The sequence below is a fragment of the Hyperoodon ampullatus genome, assembly GCF_949752795.1.
Source record: "Hyperoodon ampullatus genome assembly, chromosome: 13".
NCBI lineage: Eukaryota > Metazoa > Chordata > Mammalia > Artiodactyla > Ziphiidae > Hyperoodon > Hyperoodon ampullatus.
Window position 1 is genome coordinate 17899099 of NC_136926.1, and position 23617 is coordinate 17922715.

Here is a 23617-nt window from a genome sequence, read left to right on the forward strand (position 1 = left end):
GCAGATGCTTCCATGATTGGTCAGGAGCCATTTTGGAAGTGGGCAACACCAAACAATTTTCAAGGGGGAATTATAAACTCTGGAGAAGTGGCATTAAATAGTTGCACAATAAGAGGATGGTTCCATCTCAGGATTTCTCAACTTCAGCACATTTTGAACCACATAATTTTTTTTTCTATTCTGGTAGCTCTGATTCTTTTTAATTTAATTTTTTTTTACTTTTATTTATTTTTATTTTTTATACAATTTTAAAAAGTTGCTTTCCAGGGCTTCCCTGGTGGCGCAGTGGTTAAGAATCCTCCTGCCAATTCAGGGAACACGGGTTCAATCCCTGGTCTGGGAAGATCCCACACGCCGCGGAGCAACTAAGCCCGTGTGCCACAACTACTGAGCCTACGCTCTAGAGCCCGCAAGCCACAACTACTGAGCCTGCGTGCCACAACTACTGAAGCCCGCACGCCTAGAGCCCGTGCTCCGCAATGAGAAGCCACCGCGATGAGAAGCCCGCGCACTGCAACGAAGAGTAGCCCCCACTCGCTGCAACTAGAGAAAGCCCGCGCACAGCAGCGAAGACCCAACACAGCTAAAAATAAATAAATTAAAATTTTTTAAGTTGCTTTCCATTTACAGTTTTTACTAAATATTGGCTATATTCCCAGTGTTGTACATCCTTGAGTCTATCTTACACCCAATAGTTTGTGCCTCCTCCTCTACCCTTATATTACCCCTCTCCCGCTCTCCCCAGTGGTAACCACTAGTTTGCTCTCTATATCTGTGAATCTGCTTCTTTTTTCGTTATATTTACAACTTTGTTGTATTGTTTAGATTCCACGTATAAGTTATATCATACAGTATTTATCTTTCTCTGTCTGACTCATTTCACTTAGCATAATGACCTCCAAGTCCATCCATGTTGCTGCAAATGGCAAAATTTCATTCTTTTTTTAATGGCTGAGTAGTATTCCATTGTTGAATACTACACAAAGGGAACATACCTCAACATAATAAAGGCCATATATGACAAACCTACAGCTAACATCATACTCAATGGTGAAAAGCTGAAAGCATTTCCTCTGAAATCAGGAACAAGACAAGGATGCCCACTCTCACCACTTTTATTCAACATAGTTTTGGAAGTCCTAGCCACAGCAATCAGAGAAGAAAAAGAAATAAAAGGAACCCAAATTGGAAAGGAAGATGTGAACCACATAATTCTTTATGTGGGACTTGTCCTGTGCTTTGTAGGATGTTGAGCAGCATCCCTGGCCATTCTATCCACTGGATGCCAGTAACACTACCCCCAAAATGTCTCCAGACATTGCCAAATATCCCCTGGAGGACACAAATCCATCCCCCACCCCCCACTGAGAAGCACTGTTCTACCTGAACTCCAAACTGGGTTATAATTCAAAGTTACCTAAGGTGGTGGTTTATTCCACATATGAATGTCATCTATTTTTGAAGCTAGCCATTTGAATTTGGGGTTATGGCCAAAAGGACTAATAGATAATACTTAGACTTGACCACAGTCAGCCACTATTAAGTTCATTCTTTGGGTTTCAATGTAAGACACTATAACTCCTTGATTCAATGAAGAACCAAGTCAACTTACAGCTACTCACCAGCCTAAGCTTTCTGCCCAGCTGTCTACAACTAGACCACATAACTGGGCAAAGTTATTTAATGCATCCTGAAAGCATACCCTCTGCCTTCCCTGCTTGTGCACATCCAGCTTTTCAGATGCCTGCAACAACAGCTGTTCAAGAATCCTGGCCTAATCCATTCTCCACATGTGTTGGGTCCAGAAGATTTGTTAGTCTGCAAACCAAAACAGGATGCAGGAGCATCAGGATGGAACCCAGAGGCTCTAACTGTGGAATGTGTGGGAATTATGTGGTTATGCCCATATCACACATTTATAAAAATGGAGAGATGAACCAAAGACCAGTGCTTCTGAGACCTCTTCCAGGACTTCTATCCTTTCAGAAGCCTTGTGCAATTTAATTTTCTTTCTCTTCATCATCCTATGTTTATTGAACATTTCTCTTAATTCATTAGTCGGAAAACTCCACGATAACTGCTCACCAGAGTACCTAAAGTTAAAACAGTACCTGGCCCACAATAGGCATGGAATATTTGCTGAAGGGAGATCATGGTTGTGTTTACATATAATACATACAATATTCATTAGCATTAGGGTCACATCTCTGCTCTTCTTCACACTGCTTAAACTCATCTCATTGTGTTTATCTCACACCATCCTGTGAGTTAGATTATCTATTCTTATCCTCAAGACAAAAAAAAAAAGTTGTGATTAGAAAATAATAGTAATATCAAATTCCAGGGCTTCCCTGGTGGCGCCACTGCCACTGGACTTGGAGGTCATTATGCTAAGTGAAATAAGTCAGACAGAGAAAGATAAATACTGTATGATATAACTTATACGTGGAATCTAAAAAATACAACAAAGTTGTAAATATAACAAAAAAGAAGCAGATTCACAGATATAGAGAGCAAGAATCCGCCTGCCAATGCAGGGAACACGGGTTCGAGCCCTGGTCTGGGAAGATCCCACATGCCGCGGAGCAACTAAGCCCATGCGCCAACACTGCTGAGCCTGTGCTCTGGAGCCTGCGAGCCACAACTACTGAGCCTGCAAGCCACAACTACTGAAGCCCGCATGCCTAGAGCCCATGCTCCACAATAAGAGAAGCCGCTGTAATGAGACGCCCCTGCTCATCGCAACTGGACAAAGCCCGTGCGCAGCAACAAAGACCCAACTCAGCCAAAAAAAAAATTTTTTTTCCAATAATAATAGGAGCTACTATTATTGAGGGCTTACTATGGGGCAGGCACACCACACTCTTCTGTAAATTATCCCATTTGTCCTTAGCCAGACAGTAAATATTTAGCTTTGCACGTCATATATGTTTTGTTGAATATTCTTCATCCTATCCCTCCTCTCCTTTTTCTTCTTTACAACCCTTTAAAAATGTAAAAATCATTTTTAAGTAACAGGCTATACAAAAGCAAATCATGGGCTACGGGTAGATACTTATTATCTCCATTTTGCAGATGAGATTAAAACTGCAGCGTAAGGAAACATCTAACATATTCCTCTTATACTTATTGTAGATCTAGTGCAGTTGAAAGTAAGCTCCATAAAGACAGGAAATTTCATCTTCTTGGCTCACTGCTCCTTCTCCAGTGCCTGGAGCAGTGTGTGGAACATAGTAGATGCTCAATAAATATTTGTTGAATAAAGGAATGCATAAATAAGTGAACTTGGCCAAAGTTATGCTAAATGACTTGACTATTGATTGCCTCAGGAAGGTTGTGTCTGCATACCTCTAGTCACTAGATTTTGCTGCTCCCCCTGGTATTAATCAGCGCTGGGAAGAAGCGAATCTCTTCCAGAGAAGGAGACACCAAATCAAGGAAATTTGGAAGTAGGACAGAAGACACCTGCCCTCACTCAAGATGGCGACAAGGCAGCGTGCCCTTTCCGGTCACATGACCTGCCCGTCGCCGAAGGGCGCCTCCCCGCGCGTGCGTGCTGCGCCGCGGCTGTGAGGCGCTGAGGGGAGAGGCGCCGCAGCTAGCACCACCGTGGGGACCCGTTAGAGCGGAAGCGCCGCCGCCGCCGCCGCCTTCGCTGTCCCGGGCCACCAGGTTCCTGGCAGGTGGGAGGCGGGAGCCATGTCGAAACGGCTCCGGAGCAGCGAGGTGTGCGCTGACTGCAGCGGGCCGGGTGAGTCGCACCAGCCGGGCCCGCTCCCTTCAGCTCTCCTGGCCGGGACCCCTGTCCCGGGGCCGCCCCCTCGGGCCGGGCGGGTTCCGGCTGTCGAGCTCTGCACCCTGTGCCTTGGGTCGGGACGAGGAGGAACCTCGGCGGCCTTGGGGCGGGACCGTCCCGGGCCTGTCAGAGCCGGAGCGGGCAGGGGGTCGCCGCCCTCCCGTCCCTTCCTTCCCTCTCGTCCCCCCCTGTCCCAGGCCGGGCGGTGGAACGGCGGGGTCGGGCCCGCTTTCCCAACAGGAAGGGGCTTGGGCAATCTACAGGAAGGCCAGTTACAGAAGTGAAATCCGAGCGTCCTCCCGGCTGCGGCCCCCAGAGGCTGCAGGTGTCAGCCCCCTCCCCACAGCTACCCAGACTCCCGCCCCAGGAGGGGGCCCTGGGGCCCTGCCCGGAGTGGGCGACACTCGCCGCTTCCCTCCACTGAGACTCGCCAGAGGACCCCCATGGATGAGTTCCCCGCTCCTGACATCCCTACTCCCACTCCACCGCGGAGAATCTCCAGGAGGTCGGGGTCTTGCAAATGCCACCAACACTTGGGAGGCAATGCCGGTTTCAAGTTCTGAGATCTAAACGAGCTGAGTTCAAACTAGATTTTGCCTCTGGGTGACCTTGGGCTAGTGACTTCATTTGGCCAAGTCGTGATTTCCTCATTTTTCCGTTGAGGATAATTGGGAGTACAGTGCTCAGGGGTAGGGAAGCTTCAATGAATATTCTTAGAATCATCTCATTTAAGGCGGTTTTTTTCCTTTTTTTCTTTTTTGTACTGTGTACAGAACCTTTATAGTCCCTTAAAGCTATAGTTGAATTTCTAAATCATACATTAATTACACCTTACAAAACAAACACACACCAAATCACGGGCAAGTATACCCATTTGTGCATTCAGGCAGTATAGGCATATGGGAGCATTGAAAGGCCAAAACCATTCCTCCCATGCATAGTTTTCAGATTTAGAGTTCAGATCCATCTTAGCGGTTGGAACTGGGTTGACAGGTCTCTATGCTGTTTTCAGTGTTTGGATTTATCTGCTTTGAATTTGAAGTTGTAAGATGGCTTCTTTGGCACAATAGCGTCCAATAAACGATCTTAACGAAATGAGCACCAGTGTTTTTGCAACTGTTCGGAACTTCATCTTGTCATATGGAAGTGGAGACTGATTTTAAATAGTATTATGATAACTCAAACCTTATGTGGTTATTTCACGGCCTGTATACCGTAAGTGGGGTTACCAGCTTCCTTTGAAGATAGGGAGACGGGTGGAGGAGTTTAAAAAGAAGTGTTTCAGAAACCAAGTTAGTGTGTTATACGAGCTCCATTGTATTCTCTAAAAATGTTATTTGTTCCACTTCCTTATTTTCTTGCCTGCTTTCAGTTGAACTTTCTGTGATGTTTGATTCACATGAATTTAGATTCAAACTTCCTGTTGAAGTGCATTTTCTTTGCTTCTCAGTGGATGGTATGGGGCAAAGGAAAACTGTATCTCCATTGCCACAGTAAATACTCAACTAAATAATAAATACTGTCTTGCACTTCTCCGGCGTTTTGTGCATTTCAGAACATTTTCTCTGCCATTGTTATCTTTTTAGTTGTTGTCTCATGCCTCATCTACAGAGACTTGAGTCACTTCCTTCCTGTTTTGAATATAATTAGGCTACCTTGAAGTGTTCTGAACTTGAGCAGCTGGGAATTTGTGCTGCCTTTTCTGCAAAGCTCTAGTAAAAGAGTTACCTTTAGGGTTGGGGATCCCTTTGAGATTCTTTTTTTTTTTAAATTTGTTTATTTTTGGCTGTGTTGGGTCTTCGTTGCTGCATGCGGGCTTTCTCTAGTTGCAGTGAGCAGGGGCTACTCTTCATTGTGCTCGGGCTTCCCATTGCGGTGGCTTCTCTTGTGCGGAGCACGGGCCCTAGGGGCACAGGCTTCAGTAGTTGTCGCACATGGGCTCAGTAGTTGTGGTTCGCGGGCTCTAGAGCGCAGGCTCAGTAGTTGTGGCTCACAGGCTTAGTTGCTCCGTGGCATGTGGGATCTTCCCAGACCAGGGATCGAACCTGTGTCCCTGCATTGACAGGTGGATTCTTAACCACTGTGCCACCAGGGAAGTGACCCTTTTGGAATTCTGATGAATGCTCAGGCCTTCTTCCCAGAAAATGCACACATGCTTAACTCTTTCACGCAGAATTTATGTTAAGATTTCTCAGAGGGGTTATAGACATTTCTGAAGCCCATTAGTTGTGTTCCTAGAACCCAGGTTAAGAAGCCCTGGAATAAAACGTTCAGATAAACTGGAAGGGGTTCACCCACCCTCAGTCGTACAAACTTGATTTGGATTTTACTGTGTTGTTAACATTCTGATGTTCTCTCTATGGGATTCTGATTCACGATGTTAAGGTGATTAATATAGAGCCTTGCTTAGTGTGTGTTAAATCCTTGTTGTCTTGTTCCTGTTTAATTTCCTCCAAGAAGATTGTGAATCCTCTGAATGATATCTGAGAAGCAAAGGTAATCTTCAAAACGAATAGTCTTTTTGTATGTGTGTCATTAGTCGTAGTACCATACTGCAAAAAGCAAAGTTGTTATGTATCTTTGCAGGGATCCTTCATCTTGGTGTTTCCAATCTTTGTTTTTTAGAATGACTTAGTAGTACTGACATAGTTGTACTTCATTGAATAATTTTGTTTCTGTTTTATTTCATGGCAAACATTTGACTATGATCAAATCTTAGTATTCAATAAATAGTTTACCTTTTTTTTTTAAGTGAATCTAGTTCATATCCTACTCTGAGTTCAACTACCTGAAAACTCCACTGAGGTTTTTCACTGTAGTAAGACAGTGTTCATGTGAAACATTCAATGTTTCATGTATTAGCAATCAAAAACTTTCCCTAGTGGCCATGAATTTCAGTGGGCTCTTGAAAATATTTGAATGGTACTTAACAAAATAATTTGGAAATATTACTATATGCAAGGAACTTCACTTACTCTTTATATCCTCACCACCCTGAGATGTGTTGTTCTTCCCGTTTGATCCATGATGAGGACCCTCAGAGAAATAACTTGCCTGAGATCATTATGCAAGAAGTGGCAGAGTTGGGGTTCAAACCCTGGACTGCTTATCTCCAGAGCCAACCCTCTTAACCACTACACTCTTTGGCTCCCAGTTTGTCTTTGGTTGAAATCCCATAACTTTTCATTATATGGTTGGAAGGGGTTTGAATAAACTGTTAGAAATGGTAAAGATGGTGTACACGCATTTTAGAGATTTTTGTGGACATTGAAGAATTTTTAAATATACTCCTTAAGCCAGGCAGCTTGAGCAGCACCTATTGTCACCCCATTGTGAGTCTGATGAAATGTAGAAGGTCTGTCTTTATTTTGAGTTTCTAAATACTCAGTTTACTTTCCCAGTGTGAGTTATTCTTACTGCTTACCAAGTGTGAATTATTCCTTGTTTCAAAGGATGTCTAATGAGGCTCTGTGGGACTTCACAGGAAAAAAAGTATTGTGCACACACCAAAAGTATTACTCACTTGTATTTTACATCTTTGCTTCTGTGAAGCCGCTGTTTTTACAGCTTCTGTCCTTTCAGATCAGCGGTGAGATCGGACTCAACAGTTTATTTAAAATACCTAATGGGTATGAAAGCACATTTCCTAGCGCAGGAGGTCAGGTTTCCCAGTCTGTGTTCAGAACCATAGCAGCTGAGCAGTTGTATAGTTGTGTCACTTGCAGCTTTCTGCTAAGCCCAGTGGCATGTAGATGTGTAGCAGTTGTAGGGTAGCTGTCTTTTCACCACTCACTTCACATAATGCTGTGTGGATTGTTCACTGACACAGTTATGTTATCTTGCTACTTGTGGAGATGGATTCGAAATGATTCAGGTGAATCCTCTCAATTTGCTTCTCTTAGGTTGATTGAAAGAGCACACATCTGAGATGGTAGATCTCATTAGGGCATCAGAAAAACTCGCCAGCTTGATATGTTGACTAGCATACTAAAACAACAGAAATGTCTTGTTTTTCTGAAAAACCAAACCTCAGTCATCTTTTGCCATCTGGCGGAATAGCAACCACCTGGTATCCTTGCCACTGATTTCATTCTTCTTTCCAGATCCTTCCTGGGCATCAGTAAATAGGGGAACTTTTATATGTGACGAGTGCTGCAGTGTCCATCGGAGTCTAGGGCGCCATATCTCTCAAGTAAGGCATCTTAAACACACACCATGGCCTCCAACATTGCTTCAGGTAAAGAATAAGAATTCTGCTCATGGTTTGTAATTTAAGTTTTTAGGGCTCACTGTTTTAGCACTAAAATTATACTTCTTAAATCTTACAAAAATGTTTGACTCATAATTGAGCAGAGGTGCCATGCTTATTGATGCTATATATAATTACTGATTTCATCATTTTAGATTTCTTCCCTCCTAATGTAAATCTTGTCCCAAAATCTGAACTATAGGTAGACAGTCATTAGAATTTCCTGCTAATGTTTCATTGCTGACTTTCTAGAATGTCACCAGAAATTGTTTTTAAACCGTCTGTCTTTTCCACATACCGTGATGAATGTTTTTGAAAGTGACTGCCTTAGAAACTTTTCATGATGTTGACCACTTTGATAGAAGCATGGACTGAGATTCCTCAGAAATTTCTGAAACATCTGATTTAAGTTCTCTTAAAGTTCTTGTAACCTGTTAGAGACAATTAAGTTCTGTTTTGATTGAATGCCTAACACCCTGCTAAGTGTTCAGGGGGCCCTTTGTTTTATTTGGGGGTCCATTGTCATGTCACCAGTACTTCTATTTCGGGGTACACATTCTTCGAGTTCTGTTGGAACTCAGATTTACGCATGTGTTTCGCCTTCATTTGTTTTGAGTACATATTTTACTAAATCTGTGCCAGCTGCACAACATGTCCTTAAAACTTGCCTATGTGTACCAAAGGATCAGAACAAGTGAGTGTGGATCTTTGATGTGACAATATCTTCACTAACGTAAAAAACAGATGGGACCATGTCAGGAGTCATGCTTTGAAATGAAATTGGGAGACATGGTTTATTAATAACTTTTGCTCAGAAGTTTCTAACAGCTCATTCTCATGTGAAAGTGGATGTTTACTGCAGTCAGATTATACAGAGTACTCATTATATTATAGGATCTGAATAAAGTTCAGAGATGAGTAGTTTAAAATGCCAGATTTGACCCTAAAACAACAATTCCCGGAGTATGGCACGTGAACCACCAGTGGTACTCAAGGTAGATGTAGGTAATACTCAAATATTTATTTAAATGGTTGCCTAAAACTGTAACTAGCACATCAAATTATAATTGCTAGTGAAAGTTTTAGAAAGTAAGTGGATTTAAAGAAAAATATTAAGAATCTGGAAAATAGCATTTGGATGCTCAGGCTTGGGAAATACTGTCCTAAAGTGTCAAAGTACTCTTTCTTCATCATCTGTGAGAAAATGTAATCAAACCCATTTAAGTACTTAGCTATCCTGCTGGTCAAACCTGAATCCTGCATACAGGTTCATCTTTCTCATTCTAAAACAGAAGATAATGACGTGTGTGATATTCCAGTCATGCTAGTGTTTGTAATAGGGCTTTGTTTTCCCAGTTCAGTCACTGATTCCCACTGGATGTTTGCAGAAAGAAATTTAAATATGATTTTATACTGCTTGGTTTTAGATGGTTGAAACCTTGTATAATAATGGTGCTAATTCTATATGGGAGCATTCTTTGCTGGACCCTGCCTCTCTTATCAGTGGAAGACGCAAAGCTAATCCACAGGATAAAGTACAGTGAGTGAAATGTTTATAAATACTCTTATTTCTTCATAACCCCTGGGGCCCGCTGAAAGGAGTGCAGCTGTTTTTGACCAGCCCCTACAGGGGCAGCACGGGAGGTAGTCACCCAGTTTTGCATTGACCTCTTTGCTATTAGGAATGCAGAACAAAGCCAGGCATGGGACCATCTCTTTTGCATGGTTACCCAGCAGAATTCAGTGGTTTCTCTGGTTTAAGACTAAGGCTTGGTGGCTTTTGATGTAATCACATTTGAGCTTTGGCACTCAAACAGTAGGCAGTCAGACCAGAAATCTCGGTTCTGGGCTCCAGTCTGCCTGATGCCTCACTTATAAGATGGGATGAAGAGCTGCTTCCTCACAAGGTTGCTAGGTCAGTTAAGAAAATTACACAGAGCAGAAAGATGCTATAAAAAGCAGGTATTCTGCAGTCCTGGCCATTATAATGACTAATGTATGTTTTCAGACTTCAGGCCTGACAACACACTGCTGAAACTTACTTCAGTATTGTTCATTCTATTCTTGAGTGGGGGATGTGGGTCACTTCCTCTTCTTTTTACAGTCTGAAGAATGGGGAATGTCGTATCTGAACTGCAAGTGAACTGTTTTCTTTTTTGTTTTCGAACCAGTCCTAATAAAGCAGAATTCATCAGAGCAAAGTATCAGATGTTAGCATTTGTCCACCGCTTGCCCTGCCGGGATGACGATAGTGTGACTGCCAAAGATCTTAGTAAGGTGGGTCACACCTTTTAAAATCCCTAAAATTGCTGGATGAAGCAGCGTATCGTCTCATTTGAAAAAAACTTAGAAAGAAAAGAAAAACAAAAACTCCTTTCTGTACACTGAATAATTAGTAACAGCTTTTTGTGCAGTTGGTTTCTCCTTTCATCTTACTTCAAATGGCAGCCATTCATGTTAGTGGAGGTATAAGGAGCACAGGAACAAATGAGTATCCAGAAAACTCTTTGTGTTTTTCAGATATGGCTCTAAAATTGTGTTTCTGTAAGTTTTTGTTTGTTTAGCTTTGAAATAGGAGCCATCTCAGAGTTTGTTTCTAGGAGGGACTAGAAGGTTTGTGGGACTTCTGCAGGCTTCTAGGTTGCACGCTGAGTGGGATCCTCAGGAAGCAGGGTGTGCCTCAAAGCTGTAGTACATGGGATGGTTTATTAAACTTGCAAAGTGACTAAATGGTTTTCTTTATGTGGGCCTTTACATGTTTTTGAGAGATGCCATGAAAATACATATCCTTATTTTCAAAGCACTGCTTTTGGCAAATGCTCACACAGATCGTAGGCACTCATAATTCAGAATTTTAAACTTTGCATGGAAATGTATATGATTGTTACTTCCATTTATTAATAAGACTTGGTATGTGTTTTTTACCACAATTTTAAAAAATAAAATTAATTAAAAAATAAGACTTGGATACAGATGTTAGTGTCGATTTCTCCATTGCTACGATAAGAGTTATTGCATTTTGGACAATTCTAGGTTAGACTTGAAGGAAGGCAGCTCATCTTCTGAATGTATAAGGGCATTTCTGTGGTGGTACAGAATTTGGTATAGCACAGGCCTATTTCCCACCCTGAAAGACTTCATTAAATCATTGTATACAAGGCCAAGAATAGTGTTGTGGAGAGGGTGTGATATAAGGCAGAATCCTGTGATTTGCACAGTATAGGATATGAAGCTCTAAAGCCCTAGGTTCAATAATAACAACAAATAACAACATCAACAATAATAATAGCAGGTATATTCTTTGAGGATTTCCTATGTACCAGGCTCCATGCTTTGTTATATCATTGAGTCCTTATAGTAACCCTGTGAATAGGTGGCATTATTATCACCATTTTAGAGATAAGGAAACTGAGGTTCAGATTGCTTAAAGAAGGTCACACAGCTTGAGGGGTGTATGGTTTGAAATTCAGACTTCAGAGCCATGCTCAGCCACCTCTTCACACTCCCTCTCACTCAAGGTCTGGTTGTGCCACTTAGATCATGCATTTGGGCAGGTCAGCCTTCCCAGCCCTAGTTTCCTGTCAGGAAAATGGGCCTGACCCTGCCTTAGAGCCTGGGGATGGTTGTGACCAGCAAGGGAGAGACTGCTTCATCCACCTTACTGAGCTAAATAAAGATGATGTAGTACTACTATAATGTGTATTAAAATAGTCCACCAGCTGCTCTGCTACGTCATTCTTTACATTTTTAACAAATATTCTTTCTTGTGTGTGTATTTTTCAGCAACTCCATTCAAGCGTGAGAACAGGGAATCTTGAAACCTGTTTGAGGCTATTATCTTTAGGAGCACAAGCCAACTTTTTTCACCCTGTAAGAAAGCATGAATTGATTCAGATATTAAATTGAAACTAAATGGGTTGCATTCATGTAGCCTTTCGTTTATTTAATTTTGCTTCTTTTTGTATACTTTTTATTAATGATTCTTAGGAGAAAGGAAACACCCCACTCCATGTTGCCTCCAAAGCAGGGCAGATTTTACAGGCGGAATTATTGGCGGTATATGGTGCAGACCCAGGCACACAAGATGCGAGTGGGAAAACTCCTGTTGATTATGCAAGGTAAGAGACTAGATTCTTGTCACCTCTCTCTGTTTGGGATTATTTCTGTTGTGTATGATTCATTGTTAAGTGGCTAAATTGTGTATGATTAACATTTAACCCCTTCAGAGGTTTGCATGCTATTATTTTGCAGATGAAGGTATTTCAAACGCATATGATCTTAGAGCCAGCTAAAGTCAGGGAGGATAGAACCATTAACCATTGTGCTTAGCTTCCAGTCTTTCATTTCTTTTTTTTTTTGAGGTATACGGGCCTCTCACTGTTGTGGCCTCTCCCGTTGCGGAGCACAGGCTCCGGACGCGCAGGCTCAGCGGCCATGGCTCACGGGCCCAGCCGCTCCGCGGCATATAGGATCCTCCCGGACCGGGGCACGAACCTGTATCCCCTGCATCGGCAGGCGGACTCTCAACCACTGCGCCACCAGGGAGGCCCTCATTTCTTTTTATCCTTTAAACGCAGTGGTATTTGAGCCATAGTTGGAGTACAAATCAAATATGAAGAATTGCAGAACCCACTCCTCAGTTTTTTAATATTTTTAGTCATTGCTTGAACTTAGAAACAAATCTATATGGATAGATATGTGGCTAAACAAGTATAGTAAAACTGTTACTTGCAGGATTTAGGTAGTGGACATCTGGGTGCTTGCTATAAAATTTAACTTTTTCTTTGTTTCAACATTTTGGCTGTGAAGTGCTGGGAAATACATACATACATCCATAGGTTAGGCTTGAATATCATTTAAATGATAGAAGATGGATCATCTTTCCTTCTTTTTCCAAATTAACTTTATTAACTGCAAAGAATTATACTCTGCAGAGGATAAAATGACAAGTGACAACTTGAAAATGGCAAGTAAAATGAACTCTGCCCTCCTAGAATTTACTCAGGGAGGAGAGGGTTCATAAATGCATGTAAGAGTTAAATGAGGCAAGATAACGTAGAACTCATTACCAAAATGGATACATATATAGGATTTCTTCACTGTGGCCCAAATCATTAAGAAATGTCTTTAGTTGGTCTTTGAAGAGTGGATTGGATTTGGGTGTGTGAAGAGGAGCTAAGGTGTTCCAGGTGAGAAGAAGGGCGTGGGTCAAGTTCAGGGGGGAGGGATGGACAGGCATGTTCGGCACAGCAGGAGACCTAACTGGATAGAGCAGAGTGTGTCTGGGAATAAGAGCTAAGGTACTGAGGAATACAGTATTTCATCAGGTCTAACACTCCACTGTTTATATGGGTCATCATTATTTCATATACCATTAAAAAGGAAAAGACTCAACCAATTAAATGATGATGTACTGTCAACTGTAGGATACCTCCTGATTTCACAGATGTTAAAAAATGAGAAAAAAAGATGTGCATCACAGAAATCAAAGATTTGTGGGTAGGTTGGAGAATATTTTTGTAGTGCCTTGTATGTGGGAAGAGAAACTGGCAGAAACTAGACTTCATCTTTTAAGGGGAACAGAGCCCTCAGTAACTGATACTTATCACTTACCTTGGAATTTCCTCTTGTACCTTGCACATAATAGTCTCTCAGGGTAATGACTTATTTATATGCCTTGTTACTTAAAGGATTTCAAGCAGCTTAAATATTTGTTTCAAAGGCAAAATTAATATTTTCTGTGATGGAAATTAAAGACAAGGAGGTGTGAGCTATGCATTAGGTTGGTCTGTCTCTCCCTGAACCAAAGACCTTGAAGTGGTTACTGAACTCTAATTCAGAGGTCAGGCTGGCTGCATGAGAAGCATCTAGGGGAAGGACCTTTTTCAAAATATTAATGTCCACACTGCTCCTGTTTTTATTGATTCAGAATTTCCAAGGGTGGGTCCTGGACATCTGTATATTTTTTTTTAAATGCTAGTTAATTTTTGAGAACCTCTACCCTTGACCATTTATTAATTTTATTTTCTACCTCATTAGATGAAGTTATTCTTTGTCCCTCTCATAAGTCCTTGAATTCCTTATTAAGTACTCTGTCTTATAAATTAATAAAGGAAAGGTGATAGTTGAGATTGTGAAAACAGTTTTTATAAAGGTGGGAATCGAAGTAGACCTTGACAGTTTACCTCACACAAAAAGGTTGATTATTCTAAAAAGTCACGTTTGATAAATGACTCAGGTATCTCAGGGAACGTCTCTGTACTTTTCTATTCTAGCTCCAGTGGCCAGCGAGCAATAAAAATGGTACTTTGTTTTCTCTTGGTAGGCAAGGAGGGCACCATGAGCTGGCAGAACGCCTCGTAGAAATACAGTATGAGCTGACTGACAGACTAGCCTTCTATCTGTGTGGCAGGAAACCAGGTGAGTTGAAAGGACAGCAGCCTCTCCACACCTCCAGCCAGTCAGTCTCTGGAAAAACAAATTGGGACACTGTTATTTATGATCTCTGCTTTAACGTATCCTTGAGAAAATTGCAAATAAGGATTTCTGTTTGCAGTGATAGCTACAGCATTTTTTGTTATATGTGAAATATGTAACATTGGTCAAATCTTGAATTTTAGTTTTAAAAATTTTAGCTCTACAGTAGTGACTGTTTCAGGAATCAAAGAGCATAATTGAACCCAAACTGAACGTGCACCACGGTTCTTATGATTAATGGGAGTAGGAATGGAAGAGCAAAGGATTAACTTTTGTAGTTATTTGCAGAATTCTGCTATCTAAGGAATGGGAAAAAGTAAGAAAGTGAACTTTACCATTAACCAGCTTTGCTCATGAGGTAGAACTGGGGTCAGCAAACCGTGGTCCATGGGCCACATAAGCCTATCACCTGTTTTTATTCAAATAAAGTTTTATTGCAAGATAGCCATGCCCATTCATTTACATATTATCTACGGCTGCTTTCACACTACAGCAACAGAGTTGAGTAGGTTGAGTAGTTGCAACAGAGACCATACAGCCACAAAGCCCAAAATATTTACAGTCAGGCCCTTTGCAGAAAAAGTTTGCCAACCCTTGATATAGAATATCCACATACATGTATACAGTGGTTCTCCACCCTGGTTGTACAACAGAGTTAAGAGCCCTTGGTGTTGTTCCAGTTCCCAGTGAGATAGAATAAGCACACCCCCACCCAGTCTCTCCTGCTGAACACAATTATAAACTATGGACCAAATACATGGAGTAGCTATCTGAGGACTGTAGCAGGTAGATTAGGGAACTCAAAGTACCATCAAGCTGGTGGTGAGTGTCCCCTTTATTTTGCTTCTGACATGGCATCCAGGACAGCCTAAAACCTGGAACTGCATAGCAGGTGCAAAGAAGCCTTGTCTGTGTGGTCTGAGGAGCAGGAAATGGGATTCCTACAGGACAGAGAATAGGGGAATTCCCCTGGGTTTTTTTTCTCTTCCTTTTTTCCCCACCCTAGTCCCTAGGCAATCCTATGGCTTCAGTAGTGGCAACAGCAGTGGCAGCACAGGTGCCTAAATCTCTGACCAAGAGCCTGAAGGGAATCCTGATTCCTTTTGTTTTTCTCTTTATTCTCTCACCACTTGGCCCCGGAGACAGAACCTCACCTGGTCAGGTGCCTGCTAGAACAAAATATTAACATTCTCCATAGAGTTTAAGGAAGATTCAGAGTCTCCACAACGTAATATGCAAAATGTCAGGGATACCACCCATAATTACTCCACATATGAAGAACCAGGAAAATCCCGAAGACTTGCATGGGAAAAGGTAGTTAACAGATGCCAACCCTAGATGACTCAGATGTTGGAATTATCAGATAAAGATTTTAAAACAGATAGTAACATCATGCTCTAAGAAGTAAGTGTGAACATTCCTGAAACAAATCTAATATAGACAGTCTCCACAGAGAAATAGAAGATATAGAAAAGAACAGAACAGAAATGTTAGAATTAAAAAATCCAATAACTAAAATTTTAAAACTCACTGGTTGGACTTAATAGCAGATGGAGATGGCAAAGAAAAGAGTGCATTGAAAATAGATCACTAGAAATAATCCAGTTTGAGCAACAGAGAGAAAAAAGAGTAGGAGGAAAAGAAACGGAGCAGAGCCTTAGGGACCTATGGGACAAAATCAAAACATTTGTATCATCACACTCCCAGAAAGAGATCATAAAGAATGTGATGCAGAAAAAAATACTTGAAGAAATATTGGCTAAAAACTCTAAATTTGGCAAAAGATGTAAGCTTACAATTCAAGGGTCTCCGATAACTCCAAACAGAATAAACTCAAAAGAAATCATCACTCACACACATCAAAATCGAACTGCTAAAAACCGAAGAAAGAAAATGTCTTGAAAGCAGCCGAGGAAAAAAATGACATACCATACAAAGGAACAATTATTTGTATGATTGTGGATTTCTCATCAAAAACCATGGAGATGAAAAGGAAGTAGAAAAAAAATTTTTTTTTTTTTGGCCATACCACGGGGCATGCAGAACTTCCCCGACCAGGGATCAAACGTGCACCCCCTGCAGTGGAAGTGGGAGTCTTAAGCACTGGACCACTAGGGAAGCCCCTGTAGAACAATATTTTTTAAGTGCTGAAAGAAAAGAACTGTCAACCTAGAACTCCATTTCCAGTGAAAATAACCTTCAGGAATGAAGAAAAAATAAAGACTTTCTTATTTTATAAATTTATTTTATTTATTTATTTTTTTTATTTTTGGCTGCATTGGGTCTTTGTTGCTGCATGCGGGCTTTTCTGTAGTTGCGGCGAGCGGGGGCTACTCTTTGTTGTGGTGTGCGGACTTCTCGTTGCAGTGGCTCCTCTTGTTGCGGAGCATGGGCTCTAGGTGCACGGACTTCAGTAGTTGTGGCTCATGGGCTCAGTAGTTGTGGCTCGTGGGCTCTAGAGTGTAGGCTCAGTAGTTGTGGCGCATGGGCTTAGTTGTTCCACGGCATGTGGGATCTTCCCAGACCAGAGTTTGAACCCGTGTCCCCTGCATTGGCAGGCGGATTCTTAACCACTGTGCCACCAGGAAAGTCCTGAAAAAATAAAGACTTTTTTTTTTTTTGGACATCAGCTCAGCTTTTATTTATTTATTTATTTATTTATCTATCTATCTATCTATCTATCTATCTATCTATCTTTGGCTGTGTTGGGTCTTCGTTTCTGCGCGAGGGCTTTCTCTAGTTGTGGCAAGTGGGAACCACTTTTCATTGCGGTGCATGGGCCTCTCACTACTGCAGCCTCTCTTGTTGCGTAGCACAGACTCCAGACGCACAGGCTCAGTAGTTGTGGCTCATGGGCCTAGTTGCTCTGCGGCATGTGGGATCCTCCCAGACCAGGGCTCGAACCCATGTCCCCTGAATTGGCAGGCAGACTCTCAACCACTGCGCCACCAGGGAAGCCCCTCGAGACATTTTAAGATGAAAGAAAATAAGAGAATTAGTTGCTCTAACAGAAATACTAAAGAAAGTTCTTTAGGTGGAAGGGAATTGATACCAGAGGGAATCTTGGAACTTCAGAAATGAAAGAAGAACAGAAATGATAAGTATCTGGATAAATACAATAGGCTATGTTTTCTTCTTCTTCTTTTTTTTTTTTTTTTTTTTCGGTACGCGGGCCTCTCACTGTTTGTGGCCTCTCCCATTGGGGAGCACAGGCTCCGGACGCGCAGGCTTAGCAGCCATGGCTCACGGGCCCAGCCACTCTGCGGCATGTGGGATCTTCCTGGACCGGGGCACAAACCCATGTCCCCTGCATCAGCAGGTGGACTCTCAACCACTGTGCCACCAGGGAAGCCCTGTGTTTTCTTCTTAAGTTTTCTAAAATATGTATGACAGTTTAAAGCAAAAGTTATAGTATATTATGGCGGGGTTTTCAGCATATGTCAGTGTGATGCATTTGACAATTATAACATAAAAGGGAGAGGGTAAAAGAAATATGGAGGTAAATTTTTGCATTCTTCTTAAAATGGTAAAATACTATTTCTAAGTAGATTATAAAAAGTTATTTATATTTTAATCCCTAGCGCTGAAAAAAGACTATACAGTGATATATGGTCAGAAACTCTCGAGATAAATTAAAATGGACTGTTAAAAATTACCCAAATAATCAAAAGATGTTTTGATTCAAAGTATTCAAAAAAAGAGAGGAAAGGGGAGAGAGAGGAACAAAAAACTGAGGTCCAACTAGAAACTAAATAATAAATCATAGACTTAAATGCAAATATAACAATAATTACATTAAATGTTAATGATCTAAACACACCAATTAAAAGCAGAGATTGTCAGAATGGATTAAAAAAAAAGAAAACAGGCCCTAACTGTATGCTGTGTCCAAGAAACCCACTTTAAATATAATGGTATAGGTAAGTTAAAAAGCAAAAAGGGGTAAAAAGATATACCATGCCAACACTAAGTAAAAGAAAGCTAGAGTGGCTATATTAATATCAAACAAAGCAGACTTCAGAGCAAAGAAAATTAGCAGGGATAGAGAGGGACACAACATGATAAAAGGGTCAACTCACTAAAAAAATGTAACAATTCTAAATGGGTACACACCCAGCAATAGAGCTGCAAAATATAGGAAGCAAACTTTGATAGAACTGAAAGGAGAAAAGGTCAAATCCACAATTGTTGGAGACTCAACAGTCTTCATTTAGTTAATAGATAGAACTAGAGGTAGAAAATCAGCAAGGATATTGAACTGAAACCATCAACCAACTGCATCTGGTTGACATTTATAGCATCCTCTACCTAACAACATCAGAACATATGTTCCTTTCAAGTACACAGTCAAACATTCCAAGATAGACCATATTCTGGGTCATAAAACAAACCTTAGCAAATCTAAAAGAATTAAAATCCTAGAAAGTATATTATCTGACCATAATGGAATTAAGCTAGAAATAAATAATCAAAATATAATTGGAAAATACCCAAATGCTTGGAAATTAAACAGCATACTTCTAAATAATCCATGGGTCTAAGAGGAAGTCTTAACGGAAATTAGAAAATATCAGATGAACAAAAATGAAAAGACAGTGAATCAAAATTTGTGGGATGCAGTTAAAGCAAGGCTTACAGGAAATTTTATAGCATTAAATTATTATGTTAGAAAAGAAGAAAGGTCTCAAATCCTAATCTAAGCTTCCCAACCCTCAAGAAACTAGAAAAAGATGAGCAAAATAAACCCAAAGCAAGCAGAAGTTAAGAAATAATAAAGAGTAGAAATCAATGAAATTGAGAAAGGAAAACAGTAGAGAGAAATCAATGAAACCAAAAGGTGATTCTTTGTAGAGATTAATGATATTGGTAAAGGTCTAGACATACTGACAAAGAAAAAAGGAAAGAATACACATAGGAAGATATCACTAAAAACCCCACAGACATTAAAGGGTAATGCAAAATATAAATAACCGTACATATAAATTGGACAACTTAGATAAAATGAACCAATTCTTTGAAAGCCACAAATTACCAACACCTGTCCAAGAAGAAAGAGATAATGTAAATATATAATCCTACATTTTAAAGAACTTGAATTTGTAATTAAAAACATTCCATTAAAGAAAACCCTAGCCCAGGCGATGACACTGGTAAATACTGTGAACCAGCTGAAGTGGTATTGCCATACAGCAATACAATCAGTGTGGCTTATGACTCACATGGCTTGCTAGCTTTGCAGTTATAATTCTTAACAGATATTTTTAAGTATTTGGAATTCACATTTCAGGTTTTGCACATAAAATGAGACTATCCTACCAAACATTCGAAGAAGAAATAACATCCATTTTATGTGATATTTTTTAGAAAATAGAAAGGTAGGGGGGACTTGAGGACATGGGGAGGGGGAAGGGTAAGCTGGGACGAAGTGAGAGAGTGGCATGGACATATATACACTACCAAATGTAAAATAGATAGCTAGTGGGAAGCAGCCACATAGCACAGGGAGATCAGCTTGGTGCTTTGTGACAACCTAGAGGGGTGAGATAGGGAGGGTGGGAGGAGATGCAAGAGGGAGGAGATATGGGGATATATGTATATGTATAACTGATTCACTTTGTTATAAAGCAGAAACTAGTGTACCATTGTAAAGCAATTATACTCTAATAAAGATGTTTAAAAAAAACAGTAAAAAAAAAAAAAGTGGGGGGCAATGCTTCTCAAGTCATTTTATGAGGCCAGCATTACCCCAATACCAAACCCAGCAAAGATGGCACCAAAAAATATCCCTCACTAACAGGGACACCAAATTTCTCAGTAAATTATAAGCAGATTCCAACAATATGTAAAAAGGAAAATGTAATATACCAAGTGGGGTTTCTAGATATATGACTGATATTTGAAAATCAGTTAATGTGATTCATCACATTAACAGACTAAAAAAAGAAAACTGGATAATCTTACCTGTTGATGCAGAAAAAGCATTTAATAAAATTCAGCATCCCTTTGTGATTAAAGAAAAAAGAAAAACCTTAGCAAACTAGGAATAGAAGGGACTTCCTTAATCCAATAAAGAGTATCTATTGAAAAGCCACAGCTAACATCATCCTTAATGATGAGAGATTGAATGCTTTTGCCTGAAAATCGGAAACAAGGCTAGGATGTCCACTGTCACCACTTCTATTCAACATTGCACTGGAAGTCCTAACCAGTGCCATAAGGCAAGAAAACCAAATAAAAGGCACACTGATTAAAAAGGAAGAAATACAACTGCCTGTATTCATAATGAAATGATTTCCATGTAGAAAATCCCAAGGAATCTATAATAAAGTGTCTAGAACTAATGAATGAGTTTAGCAAGGTTGCAGAATGCAAGATGAACAACCAAAAATCAGTCATATTTCTGTAGACTAACAGTGGACAATTAGAACCTGAAACTATGTGGAATCTATATGCTAAAAATTACAAAATGCTGATGAAGGAAATCAAGGAAAGCCTGAAAAAGGGTTTCTCCTATGTTTATGGATTGAAATACTCAATATAGTTAACATGTCAATTCTCCACAAATTAATTTTTAAATTTAATGCAATCAAAGGATTTGCTTATTGACATGGATATCCTGGTTCTAAATTTTACATGGAAAAACAAAGGAACTAGAATAGCCAAGACAGTTTTGCAAAAGAACAGTAGTAACATGGGAGGAATCACATGGAAGGACAGTACAATATATGGTGTTGGAACAACTGAATATCCATGTGCAGAAAAATGAACTTCAACCTAAACCTCACACCTTGTATAAAAACTAACTGAGGGGACTTCCCTGATGGTCCAGTGGTAAAGAATCCGCCTTCCAATGCAGGGGACATGGGTTCGATCCCTGGTCAGGGAACTAGGTTCCTACATGCCAGGAGCAGCTAAGCCCGCACGCCAAAACTACTGAGCTCGCACGCCTCAACTAGAGAGCTCGCGTGCTGCAAACTACAGAGCCCACACGCTCTGGAACCTGCACGCCACAACTACAGAGCCCATGTGCCCTGGAGTCTGTGCGCCACAACTAGAGAAGAGAAAACCCGCACGCCACAACTAGAGAGAAGCCCACGTGCTGCAACAAAAGGTCCCGCATGCCTTAACAAAGATCCTGCGTGCCGCAACTAAGACTCAATGCAGCCAATAAATAAATAAATAAATAAAATATTTTTTTAAAAACTAACTGAAAATGGATCATAGATCTAAATGTAAAACCTAAAACTTTAAAACTTCTAGAAGAAAACATAGGAGAAAATCTTAGTGGTCTTGGATTATATAAAGTACTTAAATGTAACACCAAAAGCACAATCCGTAGAAGAAAATATTGATAAGCTGGCCTTTGTCAAAATTTTAAGCTTTTGCTCTGCAAAAACTATAGTTAGGAAAACGAAAAGACAAGCCACAGACTGGGAGAAAATATTTGGAAATCACATATCCAACAAAGGACTTGGATCCAGAATATTTATACTTAAAACTTTACAGTAAGAAAAGAAACAACCCAATAAAATCTGGGCAAATATAATATACAAATGGCAGATACATGGAGAGAGAAGTTCTTTAGCCATTAGGGAAATACAAATTAAAACCCAGTGAGATACCACTAAGTACCTATTAGAATGACTGAAATAAAACAAAACACAAAAAACCAACACAAGTGCTGGGGAAGGTGTGGAACAATGGTAACTCTCATACGTTGCAGTTAGAAAAATGATAGAGCTACCCTGGAAAAAAGTCTAGCAGTTTCTTACCAAGTTAAACATGCATTTACCTATAACCCAGAAGTCCTAGGTATTTACGCAAGAGAAGTAAAGACTTATGTTTACACAAAGACCTGTATGTGAATGCTCATAGTGGCTTTACTCATTGACACATGATCAGTGTCCTCCACAAGCTTGATTAGGACTCCGTCAGCATTATAGGAGACAGAGCCCATGCCTGCACCTGCCCAGACCACCTGGGCCAGCCCTGACTGTTTATGCTAATTGATTAATTTGAAGGTAAGCCACTAAAGCTCAAGGAAGCCCCACCATCCCACATGGGAGAGCAGATGGAAGCCTGCTCCAAGCTACTTCAGCTCCCTAAATGTCCTTTCCATGGCTGAAGATCATTAGTTATACTGGGGACAAACAGCGTAAGGATTAGGGTGAGCATAGGCTTTCCACTTAATGACGTTGGGACCTTTGTACCAGAAGAAAATGAGGAAATGATCCTTGCTACTGGCCAGATTTTGGGAAGTTGTAGTCAATCTGGCAACATCTGTTTCTCCCACATAGATCATAATTATGGGAAGATACTAATTGCAAAACATAAATTGAGAAAATAATGATGGTATTCCTTTACAGATCTTATCAATATTTATATGAACAAAACTTTGACTTGGTTTCTGTTTCAGATCACAAAAATGGACAGCACTTTATAATACCTCAAATGGCAGACAGGTAAGGCCATTGAAATACCAATCAGTATTATCTGTCACTAGTATTTCCTTGGTTGTATAGTGTTTAAGTGTATTATACTTTGTGTTTAACAAAGCCCATACATTTTTCTCTTTTATGGCTATGCAATTTGGAAATAAGATGGCTGTAAGTAAACCACCCTATAAAACTTAAGTTTGAAAAAGCACAAGTAAGAAATTTGCTAATGAAATTGGAGTTAGAGATACTGTCACAGTCTTAGCTAGTTGTGACAGTATATTGTGTCTCTGGATATATCACAGAATATTTCTGTTTATAAGAGAGTGTAGCCTTTGTCTATGACAGGGATCAGCAAATTTTGTTGTTGTTAAGGTCTAGATAGTAAATATTTTAGGCTTTTTGGGCCATACAGCCTCTGCCACAACTACTCAACTCTACCAGTTGTAAATGAAAGCATCCATGGACACTATGTAAATGAGGGCATGTCTGTTCCAATAAAATTTTATTTCTGGGGCTTCCCTGGTGGCGCAGTGGTTGAGAGTCTGCCTGCCGCTGCAGGGGACGCAGGTTCGTGCCCCGGTCTGGGAAGATCCCACATGCTGCAGAGCAGCTGGGCCCGTGAGCCATGGCCACTGAGCCTGCGCATCCGGAGGCTGT

At 40.6% G+C, this 23617-nt stretch overlaps 1 protein-coding gene across 7 annotated transcripts in view; it reads left to right on the top strand.

The window, feature by feature from the left end:
- Positions 1-3650: 3650 nt before the first annotated feature.
- GIT2 (GIT ArfGAP 2) overlaps positions 3651-23617 on the top strand; it is a gene marked incomplete at its 3' end in the record, with an annotated part of 46093 nt that continues 26126 nt past the window's right edge. For all 7 annotated transcript variants that reach the window (XM_079717894.1, XM_079717895.1, XM_079717898.1 and 4 more), the window contains exons 1-8: positions 3651-3751; positions 7900-8033; positions 9473-9585; positions 10217-10322; positions 11829-11915; positions 12033-12163; positions 14371-14465; positions 22939-22984. In XM_079717894.1, the coding sequence (XP_079574020.1) occupies positions 3700-3751; positions 7900-8033; positions 9473-9585; positions 10217-10322; positions 11829-11915; positions 12033-12163; positions 14371-14465; positions 22939-22984 (764 nt within the window). In that variant the 5' untranslated portion in view covers positions 3651-3699. The remainder of the gene's footprint in view (positions 3752-7899; positions 8034-9472; positions 9586-10216; positions 10323-11828; positions 11916-12032; positions 12164-14370; positions 14466-22938; positions 22985-23617) is intronic.